Below are 21,240 nucleotides of genomic sequence, written 5' to 3' on the forward strand. Positions count from 1 at the left end.
TAACTCCAGCTAAGCCACTGGAGTTTCATACGGGCGAGAATAGCCTTTGGCCTGTTGTGTTTCTCTAAGAAGAGTCCCGCTGAGTGACCAGCTCTACCTCTCTCCCTGCAAGGCCCCCAGCCTGCTGTGCATGGAGGCACTCGGTAGAAGACAAACAGGGAGATAACGTTGCCATGGTTTGGAGTTAGCACCCAGGGGCAAGGGCAGACTCCAGAGCCCTATCTCAGGAATGGATGAAACAAAAACAACAGCCAGCTGCATTAGCCAAGAGCAGCGTGTGCTCTGGCCAAGGTTAGAGCTAGGAGAGCACTGGCTCAGGGAGTGTGGCCAAGGTCCACTTTCACAGCACACACAACTGCAGGCTGCAGTGAGGCAGAGATGTTGACTGCTGCCTGGCGTTCCAGATCTAACAGTGCTACCAAATATACAGAACATAGCTGCTGGGCCTCCCTGAGATTCAGCTAGGCCTAGGTATAGCACACTCCTGGGCTGTCAAGGCTCCCTTGGCAGATCACACCTGCCATGCTGTATCCATGCATGCCCGGGACAATGCACCTGATCTGCTGATGAACATGCCAGCTGCGTAGCAGGTCTCTTATACATCCTCTTGGGAGCCAACACTCACTCCCATACACAAAATATGACTCCCGACTTCAAGGAGCATTGGGTGACTACCTTTCTGGCTGGTGAGTGGTTTGAACTTGTAACCTAAGCAAGAGGCACCTCAGACTCCAAGCTAAATCCTCTGCTGCAGTACAAGTCAAGCAGCAGCACACTGCCCCCGAGACACCTACATTTAGTCTCAGCTCAGTGTAGCTTTTCAGGCACAACTCTTGGCTCTTCTGCCACCCTTCAGAGAGGCATCACACATGCAGCAGGGCACACAGGTTGTGGGAGAAAATGTAGCAGGAAAAACAAGGAAATAAAGCAATTTCAGATCCTTTCAAACATCCGCCTCAGAGGCAACACTATTCTGAGCAGAACTCCAATAGAATGGGAGCTAACAATGGGGTGATATGTACTCTGCACACTGGATAGCTTCTGAGACTGCAGTCGCTAGTAAAAGGGCAGTATCTGCTAAGGGTTCCCACTTTAAGTAGAAGGAAAGACTGTGGCCACTCTGATGCTGCTATGCTAGGAACATCTGGCAAATGCTGATTTGTCCCTCGAGCCCTGTGGATGGCTGGAGCTCTCATAATGGTTGAGGGGCGGTTGCTTGACCATGAGCCACCAGAAATGGGAAAACCCTTGGAGTAAGTTACAATGAGTGGACAATGAAGTTTGAGCTATGGCCAGTATATCCCATTGTCATGCACTCTCTTGTTCCACAGTGCACGAGCTTTCTATTCTTAACATCAACTCTGGCCGATATCAGCTACATACTGGCAGTGCTAAAGGGCATGCAGCAAAATCCTTCTCTCCTAATGGGAGGGGTAAGATCTCGCCCAGTGTAAACCAGGAGTAACTCCATTAAGAATCAGGCCCCAGAGGTGTTCATTTTCACAGAGAGAGAGAGCGCACATGTGGATTGAGAAGCAGACTCCCGAATCTCAGTTCTCTCTCTCATCCCCTGGCATGGCAACAGAAATACTGGTGGAGTGGTAAATAATCACAGGTGTTCATAGTTTCTAAGGCCATAAGGGACCACTGTGATGATCTAGTCTGCTCTCCTGTATAAGACAGACCAGAGAACTGCCCCAAAGTAATTCCTTATGAACTAGATCATGTCTTTAAAGAACCCATCCAATCTTAAGTTGTTCTGGTGGTTAATTACCCTCACTGTTAAAAATTTACACCTGATTTCCAGTCTGAATTTGTCTAGCTTCAACTTCCAGCCAGGGATCGTTCAGTTATACAGATTAACCTGCATCACTTGGTAAGGGCTGCTCATTTGAACACCATATGTTTTAACACAGCCAAATACAAAGTCATACTTCTAGAAACAAAGATTGTAGGTCACATTTAGAAGATGGGTGACTGTATCCTGGAAAGTGGTGACTCTGAAAAGCATTTGGGGGAATGGTAGACAGTCTACTGAACATGAGCTCTCAGTGCAATGCTGTGGCTAAGAGGGCAAACATGATCCTTGGCTGTATAAGCAGGGACATATCAAGTAGGAGTATGGAGCTGGAATTACCTCTGTGTATTGCATTAGTGAGCCCATTATTAGAGACTGTGTCCAGTTCTGGTGTCCACACTTCAAAAAGTATGTTGAAAAATTGGAAAGGATTCAGAAGAGAGCTACAAGAAAGATTCAAGGTCTGGAAAACCTGCTATAGAATGAGAGCCTCAAGAAGCTCAATCTATTTAGTTTATCCAAGAGAAGGTTAACAGATGACTTGAGCACAGTCTACCTCCATAGGGAATAGATTTCTGATAGTAGACGGCTTTTAACTTAGCAGAAAAAGACATAATGAGATCCAATGGTTGGAAGCTAAAGCGAGACAAATTCAGACTAAGGTGCACTTTTTTAACAGTGAGGGTAATTAACTATGTGCGGGATTCTCTATCGCTTGCAGTCTTTAAAGCAAGACTGGATCTCTTTCTAAGAGATGCTATAGCTCCAACTGAAGTCATGGGTTTGATGCAGAAATTACTGCGTGAAGCTTTGTGGCCTATGTTATGCAGGAAGTCAGAGTTGATTATCATAATGACTTTAAATTCTATAAAGCTATAACCTTGGCAGGCCATTATATTTGCTCCAGTTAAATAGTTCGTGGTACTGATGGAATCAGGTGAGGAGACAAATGGTTGTGCCAGACATACAAGCAGCTGCCTTTACAGGAGAAAGCAGTCATGTCTGATTTGAAAGGGGGTCAGCCCCTCCAACAGCTGCCACAGCTGTATTGCTCAGGGCCTTGGGCAGAGACGGCCATGACAGAGCTGTCTGTGTGCCAGTACTGCTGACCTCGGCAGCTCTCAGCCTTGGTGCTGGCCTTCGGGAGAGTTGTGCATGGCTCAGAGCCTTGAGGAGGTCTGTTTGTTTTTAAACAGGGGAGACTATCAGCTGGAAATTGCACGAGTCCATTTCTCCACTTCAGTGGGGCACCAGCCTTACTGGTGTGCGTCATGCACTGCAGCCGATTAGCACCCAGTCAGACAAATTAGTCACTCTGGGACCCATGTGCTAAAGGGGCCCCAATATTGCAACCCCCACCCTGCCACACAAGCTGTCCTTCCAGGGCATCCCTTATCGGAAAGCCATATAGAATTTAATAGGGATGAAACCTATTGGATCCTGATAAATTCTGTAGGGTTTGGGAGTCATGTTTAACAGAGAGTGAGAGCCTTTTCACAAGGTTTCTAAACCATCTTCTGTAGATAGCACAGATTTCCCTATTGCACCCAGTAGGATAGTTACACAATCAACAAGAGAGGACCTTCTGGCAGGGGCAGGGAGTACTTCATACCATTCTGAACCCAAGAGAGGTGGCCCAAGAGCAGCTCTGATGAGTCCCCTCCTTGGCTTGAAAGCTGGGTCAGGCCAGCCTGTTGTTAAGGTCAACAATTTTGGTGGGGCCTGTAATTTCTCTTGGTCCTACATGAGCTCCCCATGCTGTGATGCTATGGAAGGAGCCTGTCAGAGTCCTGAAGTGCTGGAGCCTGCTGCTGGCACGTTGCCATGTGAACTGTGCTGTCTGGGATGCTAGGGAAGCTGCCCCATCTGACACCTTCACCCAGAAGAGTTCTGCGGTTAGATTGACAGGCATTCACAGAACGGGTTTGCTCTGCTATCTCCTCTCATTTTTGCTGGCTGGCAATATGGTTCACTGGACTGAGCATGACACTAGAAGCCAGGAACCCCTAATCTCTGACCTGACTCCGGATAGGTTGCTCTATGTAACACAGACTTTGCTTGCTGATGGTCTATGGGAAATCCCAGCCTGGAGTTTGGTGCCACCTGGGACTAGCCTGTATCTAATTACCCCCTGTCCGATGTACTGTTGCTCATTGCAAGGAAATACAGAAACACATCCTGGTTACCTTTCTCTCTCTGACTATTCCCTTTCCATGTTTGTATCTCACTCTCACACTCCAGCTGCCCCAATTTTTTCCCAGAATTTTGTTCTGTGGGAAATTTCAATTCTTTTTTTTTTTTGTACCACTACAAAAGGATTTTCTTTTGAAAGTGTGAAACAATTTAAACAAAATCAAATCCCTGCTCAAATCAAATCCTTTCATGATCAATTCTGCATAATGCTCCGGCACTTCCTATTCTTTTCTGCAGATGGCAGCATTTCATTGCAAATACTCAGATGGCCAGCCGGCTGGGATGTCTCACTATTTGCTCTTGCTTCTCCTGCTCTCTGTAGGTTGCTGGTATCTAGGTGGGAGGCCCTGTGCATGTCACACACAGAGTTAGCTGCAGGTCTGATTCAAACCCTGTTAAAATCAATGGAAAGACCCTCACTGACTTCAGTTGGCTATGGATCAAGCCTTAATGGAAAATCCAGGTCCTCATTGCACCTACACAATGACGCTGCCAAGCTATTTATCTTGTTCCCATGGCTATCCTGGGAAGTTACGACAAGCCACACACTTCATTTAGCCCTTCCTCCAACAGACAGGCTGCAGAGCCAGAACACAGAATGGTGCAGTACAGCTGGATGAATCCTTGGGGGTTTGGTTTGCAGCTCACTCGAGAACATGATGAAACAGTCAACAGCCATTGATTAACAACAGGTCTCCACCTACCCATGCTGCTTACTTCCCACCCACCTGGCACTGCTTAAGCCCAGCAGGCTCCACAGAGTGTTACAACCATTGCCCACTGAGCACCATGTTGTCCTCTCGCTCATTTCCCTCCCTGCCTCACATCCCATCCCTTTCCTGTCTGGCCAATGTTAGCTGGCAGACCTGAAGTACCCAGTTACCCACATTTCTAGCCTGCTTTGTCCATTGCCCTCCTGGTTCCTTACCATCATGTCTCCTCTAGGAGTGAAAACGAGCAGCCCCATTTACTCACCTGATCCAGATGGAACCTGGTGACATCCTGGGTTCTGCAGAACAGAAAGCAAAGGGTCAGGGATGGGAGCCAGGCACCCTACAAGCCCATCAGAGCAAGAAATAACTAGTGAAGCCCCTTCCCCTTGTCCCTCCCTGCCTGAGAGAGGAAGCAGGTAGGTCTCAAGCCATTTTGGGCACCATCAAACCAACCCAACACCTCAAACTGCCTGGGAGCCAGTGCAGATGGTGACATGCCCCTGTTCTGAGCCACTGCTAGTCTGGCAGGCAGCCAGTAGCCCACTGCACTAATCCAGGGCCTAATCCAATGCCTATCAGAGTCAATGACTTGACTTCAATAGACGTTGGATCAGGTCCCAGTTTGAATCTTACAGGGCCTGGATGACAGTGGAGATGTCCCTAGGTTTTTGCCAAAGATAGATGGAAAAAAAAACCTCTGGACCACCACAGCTAACTGAGCATCCAGGAGCAGCCCCAAGTCACTAGCCAGTACAAGGAGAAACAGGTGTACTCCCCATTAAGGAATGTCATTTCTTCTGATGGCTTGCCCCAGTCTCCAGGCATCAGCTCTGTGCTGTCAAGGTGGGGTCTCAACCAGCTCGCTCCTGCCCAAGGCCCTGGGGAAGCCTGTGCCAACTGTACTGGGCGAGATGGAAACCCAATGCTGGAGGAGGGCTTTCTAGAAGACAGGCAAGCTAGCAGTTGGGCAGGCAGGATAAAGGTGCTGTGAGAGGGGTGCAGGTGTGTGTGTGTGGGGGATTGGGCCTTTTGCCTTGCAGAGGATGTTGGGTCCTTAAATCTCACCTGTCTTTTGTCTCCTCATATCCTCTAGCTCTTTCCCCTACCATGGACTAACCTGTCCAGCTCACCTCCTTCTGAACTAGGCCCTGCTGCTGAATGGGATGCTGGGTCCCACTGCAATGCATTATGGGCAGACCTCTGTGGTGTGAAGTGATTCCTAATGCACTGTGAAGTTCCACCAGGCCAGCAGCTGGCCAGGCTGGCTCCAGGAAGACCCAGCTCAGAAGTGGGCAGACTATGGCCAATGAGACCGAGACACCCTGGAGGAGGAGAGAAGATGGTGAGAGGTGGTTTGACTTTACCTGGCTGGGCCTGTGAGTCAGCTGGGAGGCTGGAAGTTCCCCAGAAAAACCAGTCAAAGCCCAGTGAGCTGGGATGCGTGGGCCCCATGCTAATGCTGCGCCCTTGCACCATTGGGGCCAGGGTGCAATCTCACTTGTGGCCCTAGTGAAGTGAGTCTGCTAGAGACTTCCAGCCAGCCCTTGGGATGCACTAGGAAGCCACTAGGAAGCCTGGCCCAATTCAACATGATTCAGTGGTGAGACATATCAGGATGGAAGGTCATTGGCCCAAGTGTGTGGGGCACAGGACTGCAGGAAGGGTGCAGGGAGGGGGTCACAGGGAAGGTTGCCCACCACTCCACACAGTGTTGTGGTCTCCAGTCAGGACTGTCATTCTCTTACTAGCATGGGCAAAATATTCACAAAAAGAAAGTGCTGGGGGTTAGGAGGGAACTTCTGATATGAGCAGGTTATTCCCTAGCTTCCCAAGGCAGAGATCTCACACCTGCCTCTGAAGCCATGACAGAGACAGGATACTGGGCTAGATGGACCTTGGGGTTGGTTCAATCAGCCAATCCCTATGTTCTTAAAACGTCACTAGCAATGGACTATCCGGACCCCAATGGGAGGCAGGAAGAAGAAGCTGGTGCAGGAGGAACCAGGGGAGGTGGCTAAGGACACATCTACCAGAGACAAAGATTTCCAGCCCAAGCTGGAACACTGCTCCCCATACCTTCTGAGCATGTCCACATCATCCACGTCACCGTCTGCTGGGGTGGCTGCCTTTTCATATAGGAGCATCTGTTTATCTGGCAGAATCTCAGCTACAGCCTCAGGGGGCGGGAGGGAGACGTCATTATCTTGGTTAAGCTGCAAGAGGGAGTTTAGAAGGTCATCATGGATGGAACAAAACTTACAAAAGTGGGGCCGGTGCCATGCAGAACACCTCGGATGAGGGAACTGGGGCCAGATCCTCAGCTGATGTAAATTGACATAGTTCTGCTGACTTCTGTGATGCTGATTTCCAGATCTGGTTTCTAATACAGAAGCCAGCCTGATACCATATCAGAAGCTCTCCTATATCCTTCCTCTCCTTCTCTCTTTACTTAGGGCACTTGTCTGAAGAGATGCTCTGTGTTTCCTAAGAGATCTGGTCTGGCTGTTTACTTGGCCCTGTTTGGTCTTTCCTATGCTTCATCTTTCAGAGGAGATGAACAGCACAGCCCAGGACCACTTGGGGTCATTGAAGATCACAAAAGGCACTTTTCCATTGGTATGAAGTTTCTGGTGGTATGGAACAATTCCAGAGGGTTAGTTACATTCAGTCTCTCTCAAGCCTCCTGACGTTTCAGCCTAATCATTAATTCTCAGGCAGCCTTGACATTTCAGTGCAAATTTGGAGCATTTGCCAGGATGGTCAGCATTGTGGTAAAAGCACTGGACTGGGTTCAAGAAAGCTCGGTCTAATGCATGACCTTGCACATGTCATGTCTGCTCTCTGTGCCTAAGGTCCAGACAGGGCCATCCCTAGGGGGGTGCAGGGCCCGGGACAAATCAGCCTCCCTACTAATCTCCTCGCCCTCTGCCCAGCACAGCCACCCGGCTGCCGCTCGCCTCCTCACCACGATTTGCCCTACCCAAGGGATGACTGTGGGTCCAGCTATAGAACAGGGCTCCTAGCTCCCTGCTGCATTGTGAGGGACTCAGCTACTAGAGTGATGGGGCCACCTAAGAACTGAGATAAACTGTTTCACCCACTTATTAATGTACCGGGTATGTTTGGTGAACACACATGAATCTGTATGATTGAAATATGACCATTTATATGATTAACAGTACCACTATTAGACAATTGAAACAAATCTTGTACAAAGTATGCCATGTAAAGTATTAATGGAAAAGATTCAGTCTATCAAATACGATTATCCTGTTTATATGCATGTATCATCTTTGTATCTAAAGTTATAAATATTGATTATGTACCAGTATTTCATGTGTTTGCTTCTGGGGTAACACTCACAAGGTAGTTTACATCCAGTCTAGTCAGCACATTGCACATGGACCATTCAAGTAGATGGCCCATTAAAGGACAAAATGGGCCACAGAAGAAGCTTGTCCCTGCCCAGTGAGTTGTGGATGCTTTAGCCAAAATATGGGTAATGCCCTTGTATTCTTTGATAACTCATAGGAGCAGCCATGTGACCCTGGACTCCATCTTGTGCCTGTACTTTTCCACAAACTAAGACTGAGAGCAGGCCCTCCACCTGGGAGAAGATATAAAGGACCCTAGAAGCATCTTCATTTTGCCTCTTTCCTGCTCTGATCTCTGGACTATAGACTTACACTAAAAGGAGCATTCCAATCAATGAACTGAGGACTTTATAAGCCAGCAGTTTATTCCGTCACTGCTTCAAACCTGATTTAAGAACTCTGCAAGGATTATATGTATTTGATTTCCTTAACCATTTTAACTCTCTCCTCTTTCTTTTCTCTTATAAATAAACCTTTATATATTAGATACTAAAGGATTGGCAACAGCATGATTATTAGGTAAGAATTGAGCTATATATTGACCTTGCTGTGTGGCTGATCTCTTGGGATTAGAAGGACCCTGTAGACATCCAGACTCACCCCTGCAGCGCCTCCTGCTGGTCGTCCAGGGAATTAGCTCACCAGCCTCTGGAGCATCCTCTGCAGGCCGATGACCCGACTTGTCGTTCTCTGGTGCCCGTGTCCCTCCCAGGACCCGGTGCCCCTATTACTGGGATGCTGCCCCCTCAGCAGTACCCCACAGATCTGGGTCTCCCCTCCCTGAAGAACCCCCACCCACTGTCCCCACCTTGCCTCAGCACTAGGCCACTGCCAGTCACCAACTAGCCCCCGCTCACTGGGGCAGACAGCAGTATAGGCCACTCATCACTGGCAAGGGGGGTTTGGACCTGCTGCCTTGGACTCACCCTGGGCTGCCCTCTGCAACCCCCAGTACCCCTTAGCCTAATACTAGGTCACAGCCTGGGGCTTTCCAGGCTGGCGCGCCCCAGCCTTGCCCCAACCCTGCTCCACTACAGGTACCCTGTGTCTAGCTCCCTACAGCCAGGCCCTTCTCTCCCTGAACACAGAGAGAGACTCTTTGGACTCCTGGATCCCAGCCTCTTTATACCGGCCATCTGGGCTCTGATTAGGGTGTGGCCCAGCTGCAGCCACTTCCCCCAATCAGCCAGGGTTTTACCTTGCCCAGCCCTCTGCAGGGTTTTTCCAACCTCTCAGGGTAGGAGTGGGTATCCCCCCTGCTACAGACCCTTTGTCTCATGAAATTGGTTTTCAATAAAAACTCATCCTTAGAGGTTTTTAAGGCCCGGCTTGACAAAGCTCTGGCTGGGATGATTTAGCTGGGGTTGGTCCTGCTTTGAGCAGGGGGTTGGACTAGATGGCCTCCTGAGGTCCCTTCCAACCCTGATATTCTATGATTCATCATAAAGTCTAGTGTCTGGATGGTGAAATGAGTGCTGGAATGCCTAAGGAGACTGCATTTCTGACTTCTAGTTAACTGATGTGGTAAGACAGAAGTTTACTTTTGTTTCAGGGTTGGTCTATCTAATAATAGAATAATCACTAATTTGGGGTAAGTCTGCCCTATTTCTCAGCAGTTTGTCCTGAATCTCGTATCCTCAACTGTGACCCACTGAGGCACGGTGACAACACAGTCTTTTGCATCTGTTCACTCCATCAAAATGGAACCTGCTCAGTTTGCATTGCATATCTCATGTAAATGAGTGATTTACATCTGATTTGTTAGTGCCTAATTATCAGGGACAAATCCTACTTCAGTAAACACCACACATTGCTGAACTAATCAAACAGAGGTGACACCATGCAAACAAAGTTCTCTCCTGGCAATTTTTAAAGCATTGATTTTCTTAACTCAAGTGACAGAAATCCAGTGCAACCCCAAATATTGCTAATTCATTTTTCCCATGTTCTCTGTAACCCAAAGCAGGGCCATGTTTCCCAGCTGCTAGTCATTAACTCTGAAAATATACTTGCTTTGCTGGAACCTCCGCTATCCACAATGATTTGCTCCCCATCACGAACACTCTGGTGCCCATGGCCGTAAAAGCATATTGGTTATATCTGACACTGCATCTGATCATGTTGCACCACTTCTGATGGAAAGATATCTTGACACATGAGCTTTCAAAATGCAACGCTCACAAAAAACACGCTCAGCGCTGCAGCATGGGCAGCAGTCTACCCGTGGCTGCAGAGTTCTGGCCAGGAGCTACAGAAGCACTGACACTAGCTAGCACTAGTCAGCCTGAGAACTAGAGAGCAGAGAGGATCCCAGGGTCTGTCTGTGTCCAGCAGGCTCAGCAAACAATCCTCTTGCTCCTCATTACAGTTGAGCCCTGTCTCCTCGCAGCTGTGAGGGGCCCTACAATGGCAGGAGCTAACTGCCCCCTTTGCTAGCAGCAAGGCTAAGGACGTCATGGGGATGGGGGTCTCCTGTTCTAAATGGTCTCTCCAGATTAGGGCTGCCAAGTGATTGCATGGCGCAGAAGAGGTTAGTGCGCACCGCCTGAGCTGTGTCTGTCCTGTTGCTAATGAGAAGAGTGCACTTCCAGAGCTGTCAGTCTGGCACCCTTTGCCAGCACTTAATTTAATGTGAGAGACAAAGAGAGATGGTTCATGGTCCCCTACCCCCGTTTGCAGCCCTGGATACTCACGGTTGAGGAGAACGGCCTGTAGTACCAAGCCATCCACCACCTGTACCTGGCCCCTATCCTGCTAGCTCATTCCAAGACGTCTCTCCTAGACTGCTGCTCCTGCTCCTGGACAGACTCTGGGCTCCAGAGATAACTGGTGTCACCCTTCACTGGAAGGCCAGCCATTCGTGATAAACAATTCGTTGCCAGGTGTCTGCCACTTCAAACAGCAACACGCACAGAACTATGCAAACTCCAGAGCTGAAAGGCAAATCAGCCATCCCATTCTCTGCTGTCCTGGCCACAGGGGGCTTGGACATACACTCCACCAAGGCTGCAAGCTGCCTAGGAAAAGGCAGTAGGACACCAAACTTACAGAGGAGCTGGTAGCCTGCAGCATGAGGGGAGCCAGGCGTCTTTGATGAACTTTTTACTAGCAAGAGAGGGGTTAGGTTTAAGCAGGCACCACCTGCTTCCTTTGTGCATTCACAGCTCACACTGTGCTGCTGTTGCTACAACAAGAAGGTTCCTCTTAGCAACCGCACAGGAAAGGCTCCCTTTGAACTCCAGCTTCACTGCACAAAGTGTGCAGCCCACAGATTTTCTCACTGCCATAACAGATGTGTAGAAGGGAAAGAGAAAAGTGAGACGCTCTGATGGAGAGCCAAGGGCCTAAGGTCAGCTATGCAAGTCCAGGTTTTGATACCTTCCTGATTAGCTGAGGTTAGGGTGACCAGATTACCAGTATAAAATATCGGGACGGGGGCGGAGCCAAGAAAGCGGGGGGGCAGGGCAAAAAAAAAAAAAAAAAAGGAGTTTTAAGGGGCCTGGGGCATTAGCAGGCCCCGTGCGCTGCCCTCCCCGTGGAGCCTCCCGCCCCCTGGCCCGCCACGGGCATATGCGGGGCGCAGTGGGTCTGGGCGGGGGCAGCGCAGAGCGGGCAGGAGCCGGGGGGGGCGGCAGGGGCCAAATCCCCACTGCTGCCAAGGAGCCCCGCGCCTCTCCCTCCCGCTCGCGGCTGTGGCTCCTTCCCGGCGGGACGCGCCTCCCGCTGCCCCGGGCACATGCGGCGCGCGTCCCCTGCGCCTAGTCTCCCTCCCGCCGGGAAGGAGCAGGTGGACGCGTGCCGCATGTGCGTGGCAAGCCGGGGGGCGCGTCCTGCCGGGAAGGAGAGGCGCGGGGCTCCCCAGCAGCAGCGGGGATTCGGCCCACGCCACCCACCCGGCCCCTGCCCGCTCCGCGCTGCCCCCCGACCGGACCCACCGTGCTGCCCTGCGGGCTGGAGCAGCCTCCAGGCTGCGCTCCCGGCCCCGGGCAGAAGCCCTCTGGCGCGGCGGGGCAGTTCACAGCTGAGCCCCCTGTCTCCCTCCCTTGGTAGCCCCCCTTTGCCCACCCGGTGCCCGGGTGCTGGAGATGACTCACCAGCTCCAGGATCCAGGCACCGCCGTCACCCCCTCCCTCCAGGCTTGCGCCGCCATGCTGCAAGCCTGGGAGGGAGGAGGAATGCTGAGGAAGAGGCGGGGCCAGGGCGGGGATTTGGGGAGGGAGCCAATGGGGGAAGGAGAGGGCAGAGCCGGGGCGGCGGGGGGCCCGAGCGCCAGAGCAGAAGGCAAAATTTCTTTTTTGTCCAGTGTCCCGACCAAACATTGGTCGGGACGTAGGACAAAGAAGCAAATATCGGGACAGTCCCGATAAAATCGGGATGTCTGGTCACCCTAGCTGAGGTGCTGAGCACTCAGGCGTCTATTGACTTCAGAACCAGAAAAATCAGGCCTCTTCTAGTTCTATATCTATGAGTGGATTGAAGCACTGAAAAAGTTAGCCTAGATGAAAAACCTCGAGCAACACAAACTTGTTGTTCTGTGTGTCTGTCAAAGTAGTTTGTTACATGGGTACTGCCAAGTTAAAAAAACAGCCCCGGGCATCACTCAGTTGAAGTCAGTGATGGAATAAGCTGATGCAGTTACGCAGATTTACACCTGCTGGCACCTACATTTCTTTATCTTTATTACCCCATAAGTCTTACAAATCTCATGGACTTTTCACTACTGATTCTATTAGTTTATCCTTTGCATTTCTCTCTGATCGGGACAATTAAAATAAAGTGGTCAGTTTCATTTATGTAGTAAGTCAGTTTCTAGTCCAGTGGTTCTCAACCTATTTACCACTGTGGGCCACATATGCAGCTATGTGTTATATGGGCCTCATCCACACAATATATATACTAGCTGTATGGCCCTGAGAATGTCACATGGGCTGCAGCTGTGTGCTGATTGCACCACAAGTGTGCCATAGGCTGTGCGTTGAGAACCACTGTTCTAGTCAATTCTACCTGCAAGAGTCCAGTACACCAGCTTCTGGATTGGCAGTGCTGCTGGGGAAGTTTAACTTTAGGGCTCACTGAACACTTAAATGTTACATCTGTATTTGGACCCTTTTCAATGGGTGTTTTGGTCTACGAAAGCATGCTTCGGTTCTGATTCAAAACCTAATTCAGTATCATTACAGTCCTTGTCAGTCAGCCCAAGCTCGAGATGTCTCAGACCTCACTGAAGTTCAAAGCTCCAGAATCCATTTAATAAACCAGCTAGAGTGTTCTGGGTCCTTGTCAAATTCCCTGTTTGAGGATGCCAAGGTGGATGATACAATGCTGTTTTCTATGCACACAGGCATCATTTTGCAGGATCACAAGGGCTTTCTGTCGTAGTGCAGCCAGACATGCCAAAGCAGGTGTAGCTAGAACTTAAGTGCTAGGTAGTTGTGGGAATGAGAACACGGTGTGATGCAATTCCCAGACACAGGGGAATGCATAGGAAGTGATTCCAGAAGTGACAGCCAGGCACCTGGAATCACAAGCATCTCTCCAAATCAGTCATACAAGGCCCTATTCCAGGGAGAAGGTATCTACAACAGCACTACTTTCCATCTCTCTATCCAGCCATGTCATCCATCTCAGCCCAGTGGCTGGAGAAGGCCTCCTCATAAAAAAAAAATCATCACCGATACTGTTCATCCATCTGTCCACACATCCACATACAGACATAAGAACGGCAGTAGCATAGCTAGCGGGGTGCAGGGGAAGCAGCCGCTTCCCCCGCCTTTCCAAAAGCAGCTGGGGGGGGGGCACAGCATGCGGCCAGCAGAGCGGCCTGGCAGCCGCGGCCAGAGGAGCGAGGGGGGGCGCAGGCTGGCAGCCCCAGCATGGCCGGCAGCCATGGGGGGGTGGCGGACACGGCCGGAGGAGCAGGGGGGCGCGGCCGGAGAAGCGAGGGCGAGCACAGGCTGGCGGCCCGCAGCGCGGCCGGCAGCCATGGGGGGGCATCGGGCATGGCCGGAGGAGCGGTAGCTGGGGTGCAGCATGTGGCCAGCAGCCGCAGCCGGAGGAGCGAGGGGGCAGGGCCGGCTTTAGCCCCCACCAAGAGGGCCCCGCAGCAGCTGTCCACCCCGCCCCCAGCTCACTCCCCCCTCCTCACCTCCCCTGAACACTCTGCCCCCCTGCTCCTCCCCCTCCCCTGCTTCCCGCGAATCAAACGTTCATTCGCAGGAAGCCTGAAACAGGCAAGCAGGCAGTAGGTAAGCTGGGGGGGCGGTGGCGGCGGGGCGCAAGGAGGCATGGCCCAGTCCAGCCCCCCCCCAGGCCCAGTCCGGCCCCCCCGGCCGAGCGGCTCCCTCCGGCAGCCGGCCCCGGCCAAGAGGCTCTGGCCCCGGTGGCTCCGGCCCGGGCCCTGGGGCGCCGGCCCCGGTTCTGGCCGAGCGCACCGGCCCTGGCCGAGCACCCCCGGCCCTGGCGGCTCCGGCTCTAGCGGCTCCTGCCCGGCCCCACAATCCTGGCCGGAGCTCCGGCCGGAGCGCGGCCCAATTCCTGGGGGCGGGGCTTGCTGGAATTGGGCCCCGCTCTTGCTAAAGCTGGCCCTGCGAGGGGAGGCGCAGGCTGGCAGCCCGCAGTGCGGGCCGGAGGAGCGGGGGGGGCGCAGCATGGCAGCCAGCAGCTGCGGCCAGAGGAGCTGGGGGGGGGGAGGGGTGGTGCAGCCGGAGGAGGAGCCAAGGGGGGGTGCCTTTTTTATGTTTGCTCCCCCTCCTCTTAGAAGCTGGCTACGCCACTGAAGAACGGCCATACTAGGTCAGACCAATGGGCCATCTAACCCAGTATCCTGTCTTCCAAGAGCAGCCACTGCCAGGTGCTTCAGAGGTAGGTTCCCAAAACGAGGACACCGCAGGGGAAGCGGGGAAGTTAAAGGGGGGTACCTGCGCCGGGGTACTCACTGGAGGTGGGGGGAGTGTTGCTCCCTGTCACAGTGGCAGGGCAGCTGGCATAAGCCCAGGATGCAGCAACAGCCATCAATCAGTGCCTCTCTGCGTGACTCGCTCCCCAGGGCTGAGTGCTGGGGCCTAGGTGAGTGGGATCCGGCAGCTGGGGCTGCAGGGGAATGAATGGACCAATCAGTTATAGATCAGAAGAATGGACCAATCAGCTGCAGATGCAGGGGAAGGACCAATCAGAAAGTGGACCAATCTGGGCTCTTTCTGAGCTGCAGCTTGTCTGCTTTACTAAAACCAGGATATTTGCTGTTATTATTTGAAAACCCCACTGGGACAGAGAAAGCAGGCTCCAAAAAGAGGTTCTGTCCAGGGAAACCTGGACGTATGGTAACCCTGTTCAGAGGGAATGAACAGAACAGGCAATCATCAAGTGACCCATCCCCTGTTGTCCACTCCCAGCTTCTGGCAAACAGAGGCTAGGGACACTCAGAGCATGGGATTGCTAATAGTCATTGATGGACCTATCCCCCATGAACTTACTTTGTTCTTTTTTGAATGCCATTATAGTTTTGGCCTTCACAACATCCCTTGGCAACGAGTTCCACAGGTTGACTGGGCATCAACAATCAGCCATTCTCAGCCCAACTGATAGCTCATCAGCTTTTCTGCTGTCCACCACTGCCAATGGGCTAGGCCATAATTGACCTGTTTGAGTTGGAATGGGAAAGAGGCAGGTCCCTAATGTGTCTCTCCACTGCCTGTCTTCCATTGCTGAATCACCCCAAGTTTATCACCCTGAGGGTTCCTTGGCAAATTATTGTCACTGATTACAAAGCAGAGATTGCTTTAGGAATCAGACCACCCCAACCCTGAAGACCTCAAATGCCTCTGTATCCTTGTCTGGGGACCCTTTTTTGAGAGCTGGTAAATAAATAAACTTGGGCTGCATGCTCAATCCAGGAGATCTGTGTATGATACTACAAGGATACCCAATACTGCACGGTTCACTTATGGTAATGCACAGAGACGTTCATATTAGACTCTGCTCCTTGCTTCTGCATGGGTCGTGGCTTTTGCTCCTTGTGTTCTGGGTTGTAATTGCTGTCATTGTAATTGCTGCAGTGTGGCTTTACAAAGAGGAGAGTCTTGCAACACACTAGGAATAATGACAGGCTTTGGCTTGGTCTTCCTCTGTGTGCTTATTCTGCACTTGAACATCTCAGTGGAGAAAGCCTCACCAAGGACTTGACATTGGGCACTATCAACTGCATTGTTCCAAGGGAGGACAGCTATCTCAGTTAGACCAGGATGGAGAGGAGGTGTCTGATGCAGCTATTCCCTGGCCTTTCAGGTCCCTGGCCCTGAATTGGCACTGGAAGCAGATGTTGATCCATTGGAGAGCAAGGAACCCTGGTGTGAAGAGTCCGGTGCTTTCCTTCCTTAGCTAAGGAGATGGGCTCTGCCTTCTGCACAAACTGGAGATTCAGTGTGGCTTCCATATGTAGGCCCACATACAGCACAGTGAGTTATCATATTCCAGCCTGGAGAAGACCGAGGCACAGTCCCCATGGCTATCCAGTTTCCTTTTGAAAACTTCCAGCGAAGGAGCTTCCATGACCTCCTTAGGCAGTCTGTTACATTGTCCTACTGTGCTTACAGCTAGGAAGTTTTTCCTCAGATTTAATCTATATTTGCTAGGCTGTAGTTTGAACCCATTTTCCCTAGTCCTGCCCCCTGATCCTCATTGAAGAGCAAGGGGCATCACTTCCTGCCAAGCGGAAGCAGCTACCATGATGGACAGGATTAGTGATGATGGGCCCAAGACCCACACTTAGGGTAGGAGGGTGAAGCAGTTTGATGGCAAGAGAGGTCAACATTTTGGCAGCTCTTTGGAGCATTTCCTCATTCCCCCTGCACCACTCTAACCTTCTCTGCAGTCCATTTGAGCTAGTTGCTCCCTGTGCAGGTGCTAATCTCTTAGGCCTGGTCTACACTACGGGTTTAGGTCGACTTTAGCAGCGTTAAACCGAATTAAGCCTGGACACGTCCACACAACGAAGCCCTTTCTTTCGGCTTAAAGGGTCCTTTAAACCAGTTTCTTTACACCATCTCCGACGAGGGGATTAGCGATAAAACCGGCCTTTGCGGGTCGGAATTGGGGTAGTGTGGACGGAATTCGACGTTATTGGCCTCCGGGAGCTATCCCACAGTGCTTCATTGTGACCGTTCTGGACAGCACTCTCAACTCAGATGCACTGACCAGGTAGACAGGAAAAGACCCGCGAATGTTTGAATTTCATTTCCTGTTTGCTCAGCGTGGAGAGCACAGGTGACCACGCAGAGCTCATCAGCACAGGTAACCGTGATGGAGTCCCAGGATCGCAAAAGAGCTCCAGCATGGACCGAACGGGAGGTACGAGATCTGCTCGCCATATGGGGAGATGAAGCAGTGATAGCTGAACTCCGTAGCAGTAAAAGAAATGGAAAAGTATTAGAAAAGATCTCCAAGGCCATGAAGGACCGAGGCCATAACAGGGACACACAGCAGTGCCGCGTGAAAATTAAGGAGCTACGGCAAGCTTACCACAAAGCCAGAGAAGCAAACAGAAGGTCCGGGGCAGAGCCGCAAACTTGCCGCTACTACGCAGAGCTGCATGTGATCCTAGGGGGTGCAGCCACCACTACCCCAACCATGTGCTATGACTCTCTCACTGGAGAAACACACAGGGAAGATGGTTCGGGGAACGAGGAAGATGAGGATGGAGGTACTGTAGGTAGCTCACAGCAGCAAGGAAACGGAGAAACCGGTTTCCCCAACAGCCAGGATATGTTTGTGACCCTGGACCTGGAACCAGTAACCCCCGAACTCACCCAAGACCCTCAGGGCACACAGGAGACCTCTGGTGAGTGTAACTTTGTAAATATTTGTAAACATTACAAAAAAAAAAGCAAGCGTGTTTAATGATTAATTTGCCCTGGCAATCGCGGCCAGTACATCTACTGGAAAAGTCTGTTAACGTGTATGGGGATGGAGCGGAAATCCTCCAGGGACATCTCCAGAAAGCTCTCCTGGTTGAAATGGGGTGATTTTATTAAGGGGACATTCAGAGGCGCCCGTTCCTGCTCTTCTGAACAGAAATGTTCCCCGCTGTTAACCACGCGGTGGAGGGGAAGGGGGAAGTGATCATCCCAGAGAATCGTGTGTGTGTGTGGGGGGGGTGGTTTACTTGTGTTTGTGCCGCATGTTAACCGGGAAACCGCAGCCCCTCCTTTTACATTGAAAACCCATTTTAAATGGACAACCCAATTCATCCTTGATATGGGAAATGCGCTGCTGTTTGCAACCTTTCCCGCATGTTAAGAAGGTTAAAAAAGCCAAAACACTGTGGCCTACCATGGCTGCCTGCAAGCCGAAATATGCGACCTTGTAATGAAAGAGTGTACCCATTGTTCTCTAAAATGTGTCTTTTTTAACCACCTCTCCCTTCTCCTCCACCAGCTGCAAATGTTTCTCCTTCACAGAGGCTCGTGAACATTAGAAAGAGAAAACGTAGGACGAGGGACGATATGTTCACGGAGCTGCAGATGTCCTCCCACGCTGATAGAGCACAGCAGAATGCGTGGAGGCAGTCAATGTCGGAGATGAGAAAAGCCCAATATGAACGAGAGGAGAGGTGGCGGGCTGAATGGCGGGATGAAAAGAGCAAGTGGCGGGCTGAAGATGATAGGTGGCGTCAGCTTGCAGACAGACGGCAAGAGTCAATGCCCGTCTGCTGGAGCATCAAACTGATATGCTCGAGCGTATGGTTGAGCTGCAGGAAAGGCAGCAGGAGCAGAGACCGCCACTACAGCCCCTGTGTAACCAACAGCCCTCCTCCCCAAGTTCCATAGCCTCCTCACCAAGACGCCCAAGAACACGGTGGGGGGGGCCTCCGTCCACCCAGTCACTCCACCCCAGATGATCGCCCAAGCATCAGAAGGCTGGCCTTCAATAAGAGTTAAAGCTTTAAAATGCAGTGTGTCCTTTTCCATCCCTCCTCCCCACCCATCCCAGGCTACCTTGGCAATTATCCCCCTACTTCTGTGAGGAACTAATAAAGAATGCATGAATGTGAAAAAACAATGACTTTATTGCCTCTGCAAGCGGTGCTCGAATTGGGGAGGGGAGGGTGGGGTGGGGTGGTTGGTTTACAGGGAAGTAGAGTGAACCGGGTCGGGGGGGGGTGGGTTTGGAGGGTTCATCAAGGAGAAACAAACAGAAGTTTCACACAGTAGCCTGGCCAGTCACAAAACTCGTTTTCAAAGCTTCTCTGATGCGCACCGCGCCCTGCTGTGCTCCTCTAACCGCCCTGGTGTCTGGCTGCGCGTAATCAGCGGCCAGGCGAGTTGCCTCAACCTCCCACCCCGCCATAAAGGTCTCCCACTTACTCTCACAGATATTGTGGAGCGCACAGCAAGCAGCAATAACAATGGGGATATTCTTTTCGCTGAGGTCTGAGCGAGTCAGTAAGCTGCGCCAGAGCGCTTTTAAACGTCCAAATGCACATTCCACCACCATTCGGCACTTGCTCAGCCTGTAGTTGAACAGGTCCTGACTCCTGTCCAGGCTGCCTGTGTACGGCTTCATGAGCCATGGCATTAAGGGGTAGGCTGGGTCCCCAAGGATCACGATAGGCATTTCAACATCCCCAACGGTCACTTTCTGGTCCGGGAAGAAAGTCCCTTCCTCCAGCTTTCGAAACAGAGCAGAGTTCCTGAAGACGCGAGCATCATGTACCTTTCCCGGCCATCCCACGTTGATGTTGGTGAAACGTCCCTTGTGATCCACCAGGGCTTGCAGCAGCATTGAAAAGTACCCCTTGCGGTTTACGTAGTCGGTGGCTTGGTGCTCCGGTGACAAGATAGGGATATGGGTTCCGTCTATGGCCCCGCCACAGTTTGGGAATCCCATTTCAGCAAAACCATCCACTATTGACTGCACGTTGCCCAGAGTCACTACCCTTGCTATCACCAGGTCTTTCATTGCCCTGGCAAGCTTCCACAGGGCTATCGCCACTCGCTTCTCAACTGTGAGGGCTGCTCTCATCTTGGTATCCTGGCGTTTCAGGGCAGGGGAAAGCAAGTCACAAAGTTCCATGAAAGTGCCCTTACGCATGCGAAAGTTTCGCAGCCACTGGGAATCGTCCCATACCTGCAGCACGATGCGATCCCACCAGTCTGTGCTTGTTTCCCGGGCCCAGAATCGGCGTTCCACAGCATGAACCTGCCCCAGTGACACCATGATTTCCACATTGCTGGGGCCTGTGCCTTGTGAGAGGTCTATGTCCATGTCAATTTCCTCATCACTCTCGTCGCCGCGCTGCAATCGCCTCCTCGGCTGGTCCGGGTTTCGCCTTGGCATGTCCTGGCTCTGCATATACTCCAGGACAATGCGCGTGGTGTTCATAGTGCTCATAATTGCCGCGGTGATCTGAGCGGGCTCCATGATCCCAGTGCTAGCTATGGCGCCTGGTCAGAAAAAAGGCGCGAAAGTAGTATCTGATGGACCAGGAGAAGGAGGGAGGGCGGAGGGAGGGAGGGCCGAGTGACGACATGGCGTACAGGTACAGGAACAGGGAGAAACACAAACAACTGTCACACAGAATGGTCCCCCCAAAGATTAAACTGAAAACCCTGGGCTTAGCAGGCCATTGATTTCACGGAGGCAAGGGAAGCACATGAATACAGAACAAATCTATTTTTTACATCTTAAGCTGGCAACCGACGGTGCAGCATGAGCCTCTCCAGTATGACGATGACGGATACCAGTCATAATATACCATCGTCTGCCAAAAGGCAAGGGGCTGCTGCTGTGTAGCAATGCAGCCCCACGTCTGCCAGCCCCACGTCCGCCAGCACCCAGCATCGCCCTCGGCCTCTTCTGGGTGCTTAGCAGACAATACTGGGCAATTGGCAGAAAATAGTATATTACGATTGGTAGCCATCATCATCGAAACATGTCTGCCCGGGTGGCCATGATTGACAGCCACTCCAGTACGACGACGATGGGTACCAATCATAATATACCATCGCCTACCAAAGGGCAAAGGGCTGGTGCAATGCAGCCCTACGGCTGCCAGCCCCACAGCTATCACTCATGCTACACCATCTACCGCCAAAAGGCAGTTAGCAGCTGCTGCTGTGTAGCAATGCAGTCCCACGTCTGCCGGCACCCAGAGGACATATGGTGA

At 51.7% G+C, this 21,240-nt stretch overlaps 1 protein-coding gene across 11 annotated transcripts in view; it reads right to left on the bottom strand.

The window, feature by feature from the left end:
* The window catches only part of LOC117884166 (coiled-coil domain-containing protein 33-like), a 57,032-nt gene that overhangs the window by 16,664 nt on the left and 19,128 nt on the right, over window positions 1-21,240 (bottom strand). For 6 of the 11 annotated variants that reach the window (XM_034784338.1, XM_034784344.1, XM_034784342.1 and 3 more), the window contains exons 1-4: window positions 11,127-11,251; window positions 6,781-6,917; window positions 5,822-6,026; window positions 4,967-5,000 (exon numbers count right to left, since the gene is read on the bottom strand). In XM_034784338.1, the coding sequence (XP_034640229.1) occupies window positions 4,967-5,000; window positions 5,822-6,026; window positions 6,781-6,838 (297 nt within the window). In that variant the 5' untranslated portion in view covers window positions 6,839-6,917; window positions 11,127-11,251. Of the gene's footprint in view, window positions 1-4,966; window positions 5,001-5,821; window positions 6,027-6,780; window positions 6,918-11,126; window positions 11,252-12,172; window positions 12,232-21,240 lie in introns of those variants that run through there. The other 5 variants (XM_034784341.1, XM_034784340.1, XM_034784336.1 and 2 more) reach the window with 4 other exon arrangements.

This window comes from Trachemys scripta, chromosome 10, assembly GCF_013100865.1.
Source record: "Trachemys scripta elegans isolate TJP31775 chromosome 10, CAS_Tse_1.0, whole genome shotgun sequence".
In the NCBI taxonomy this organism is placed as follows: Eukaryota; Metazoa; Chordata; order Testudines; family Emydidae; genus Trachemys; species Trachemys scripta.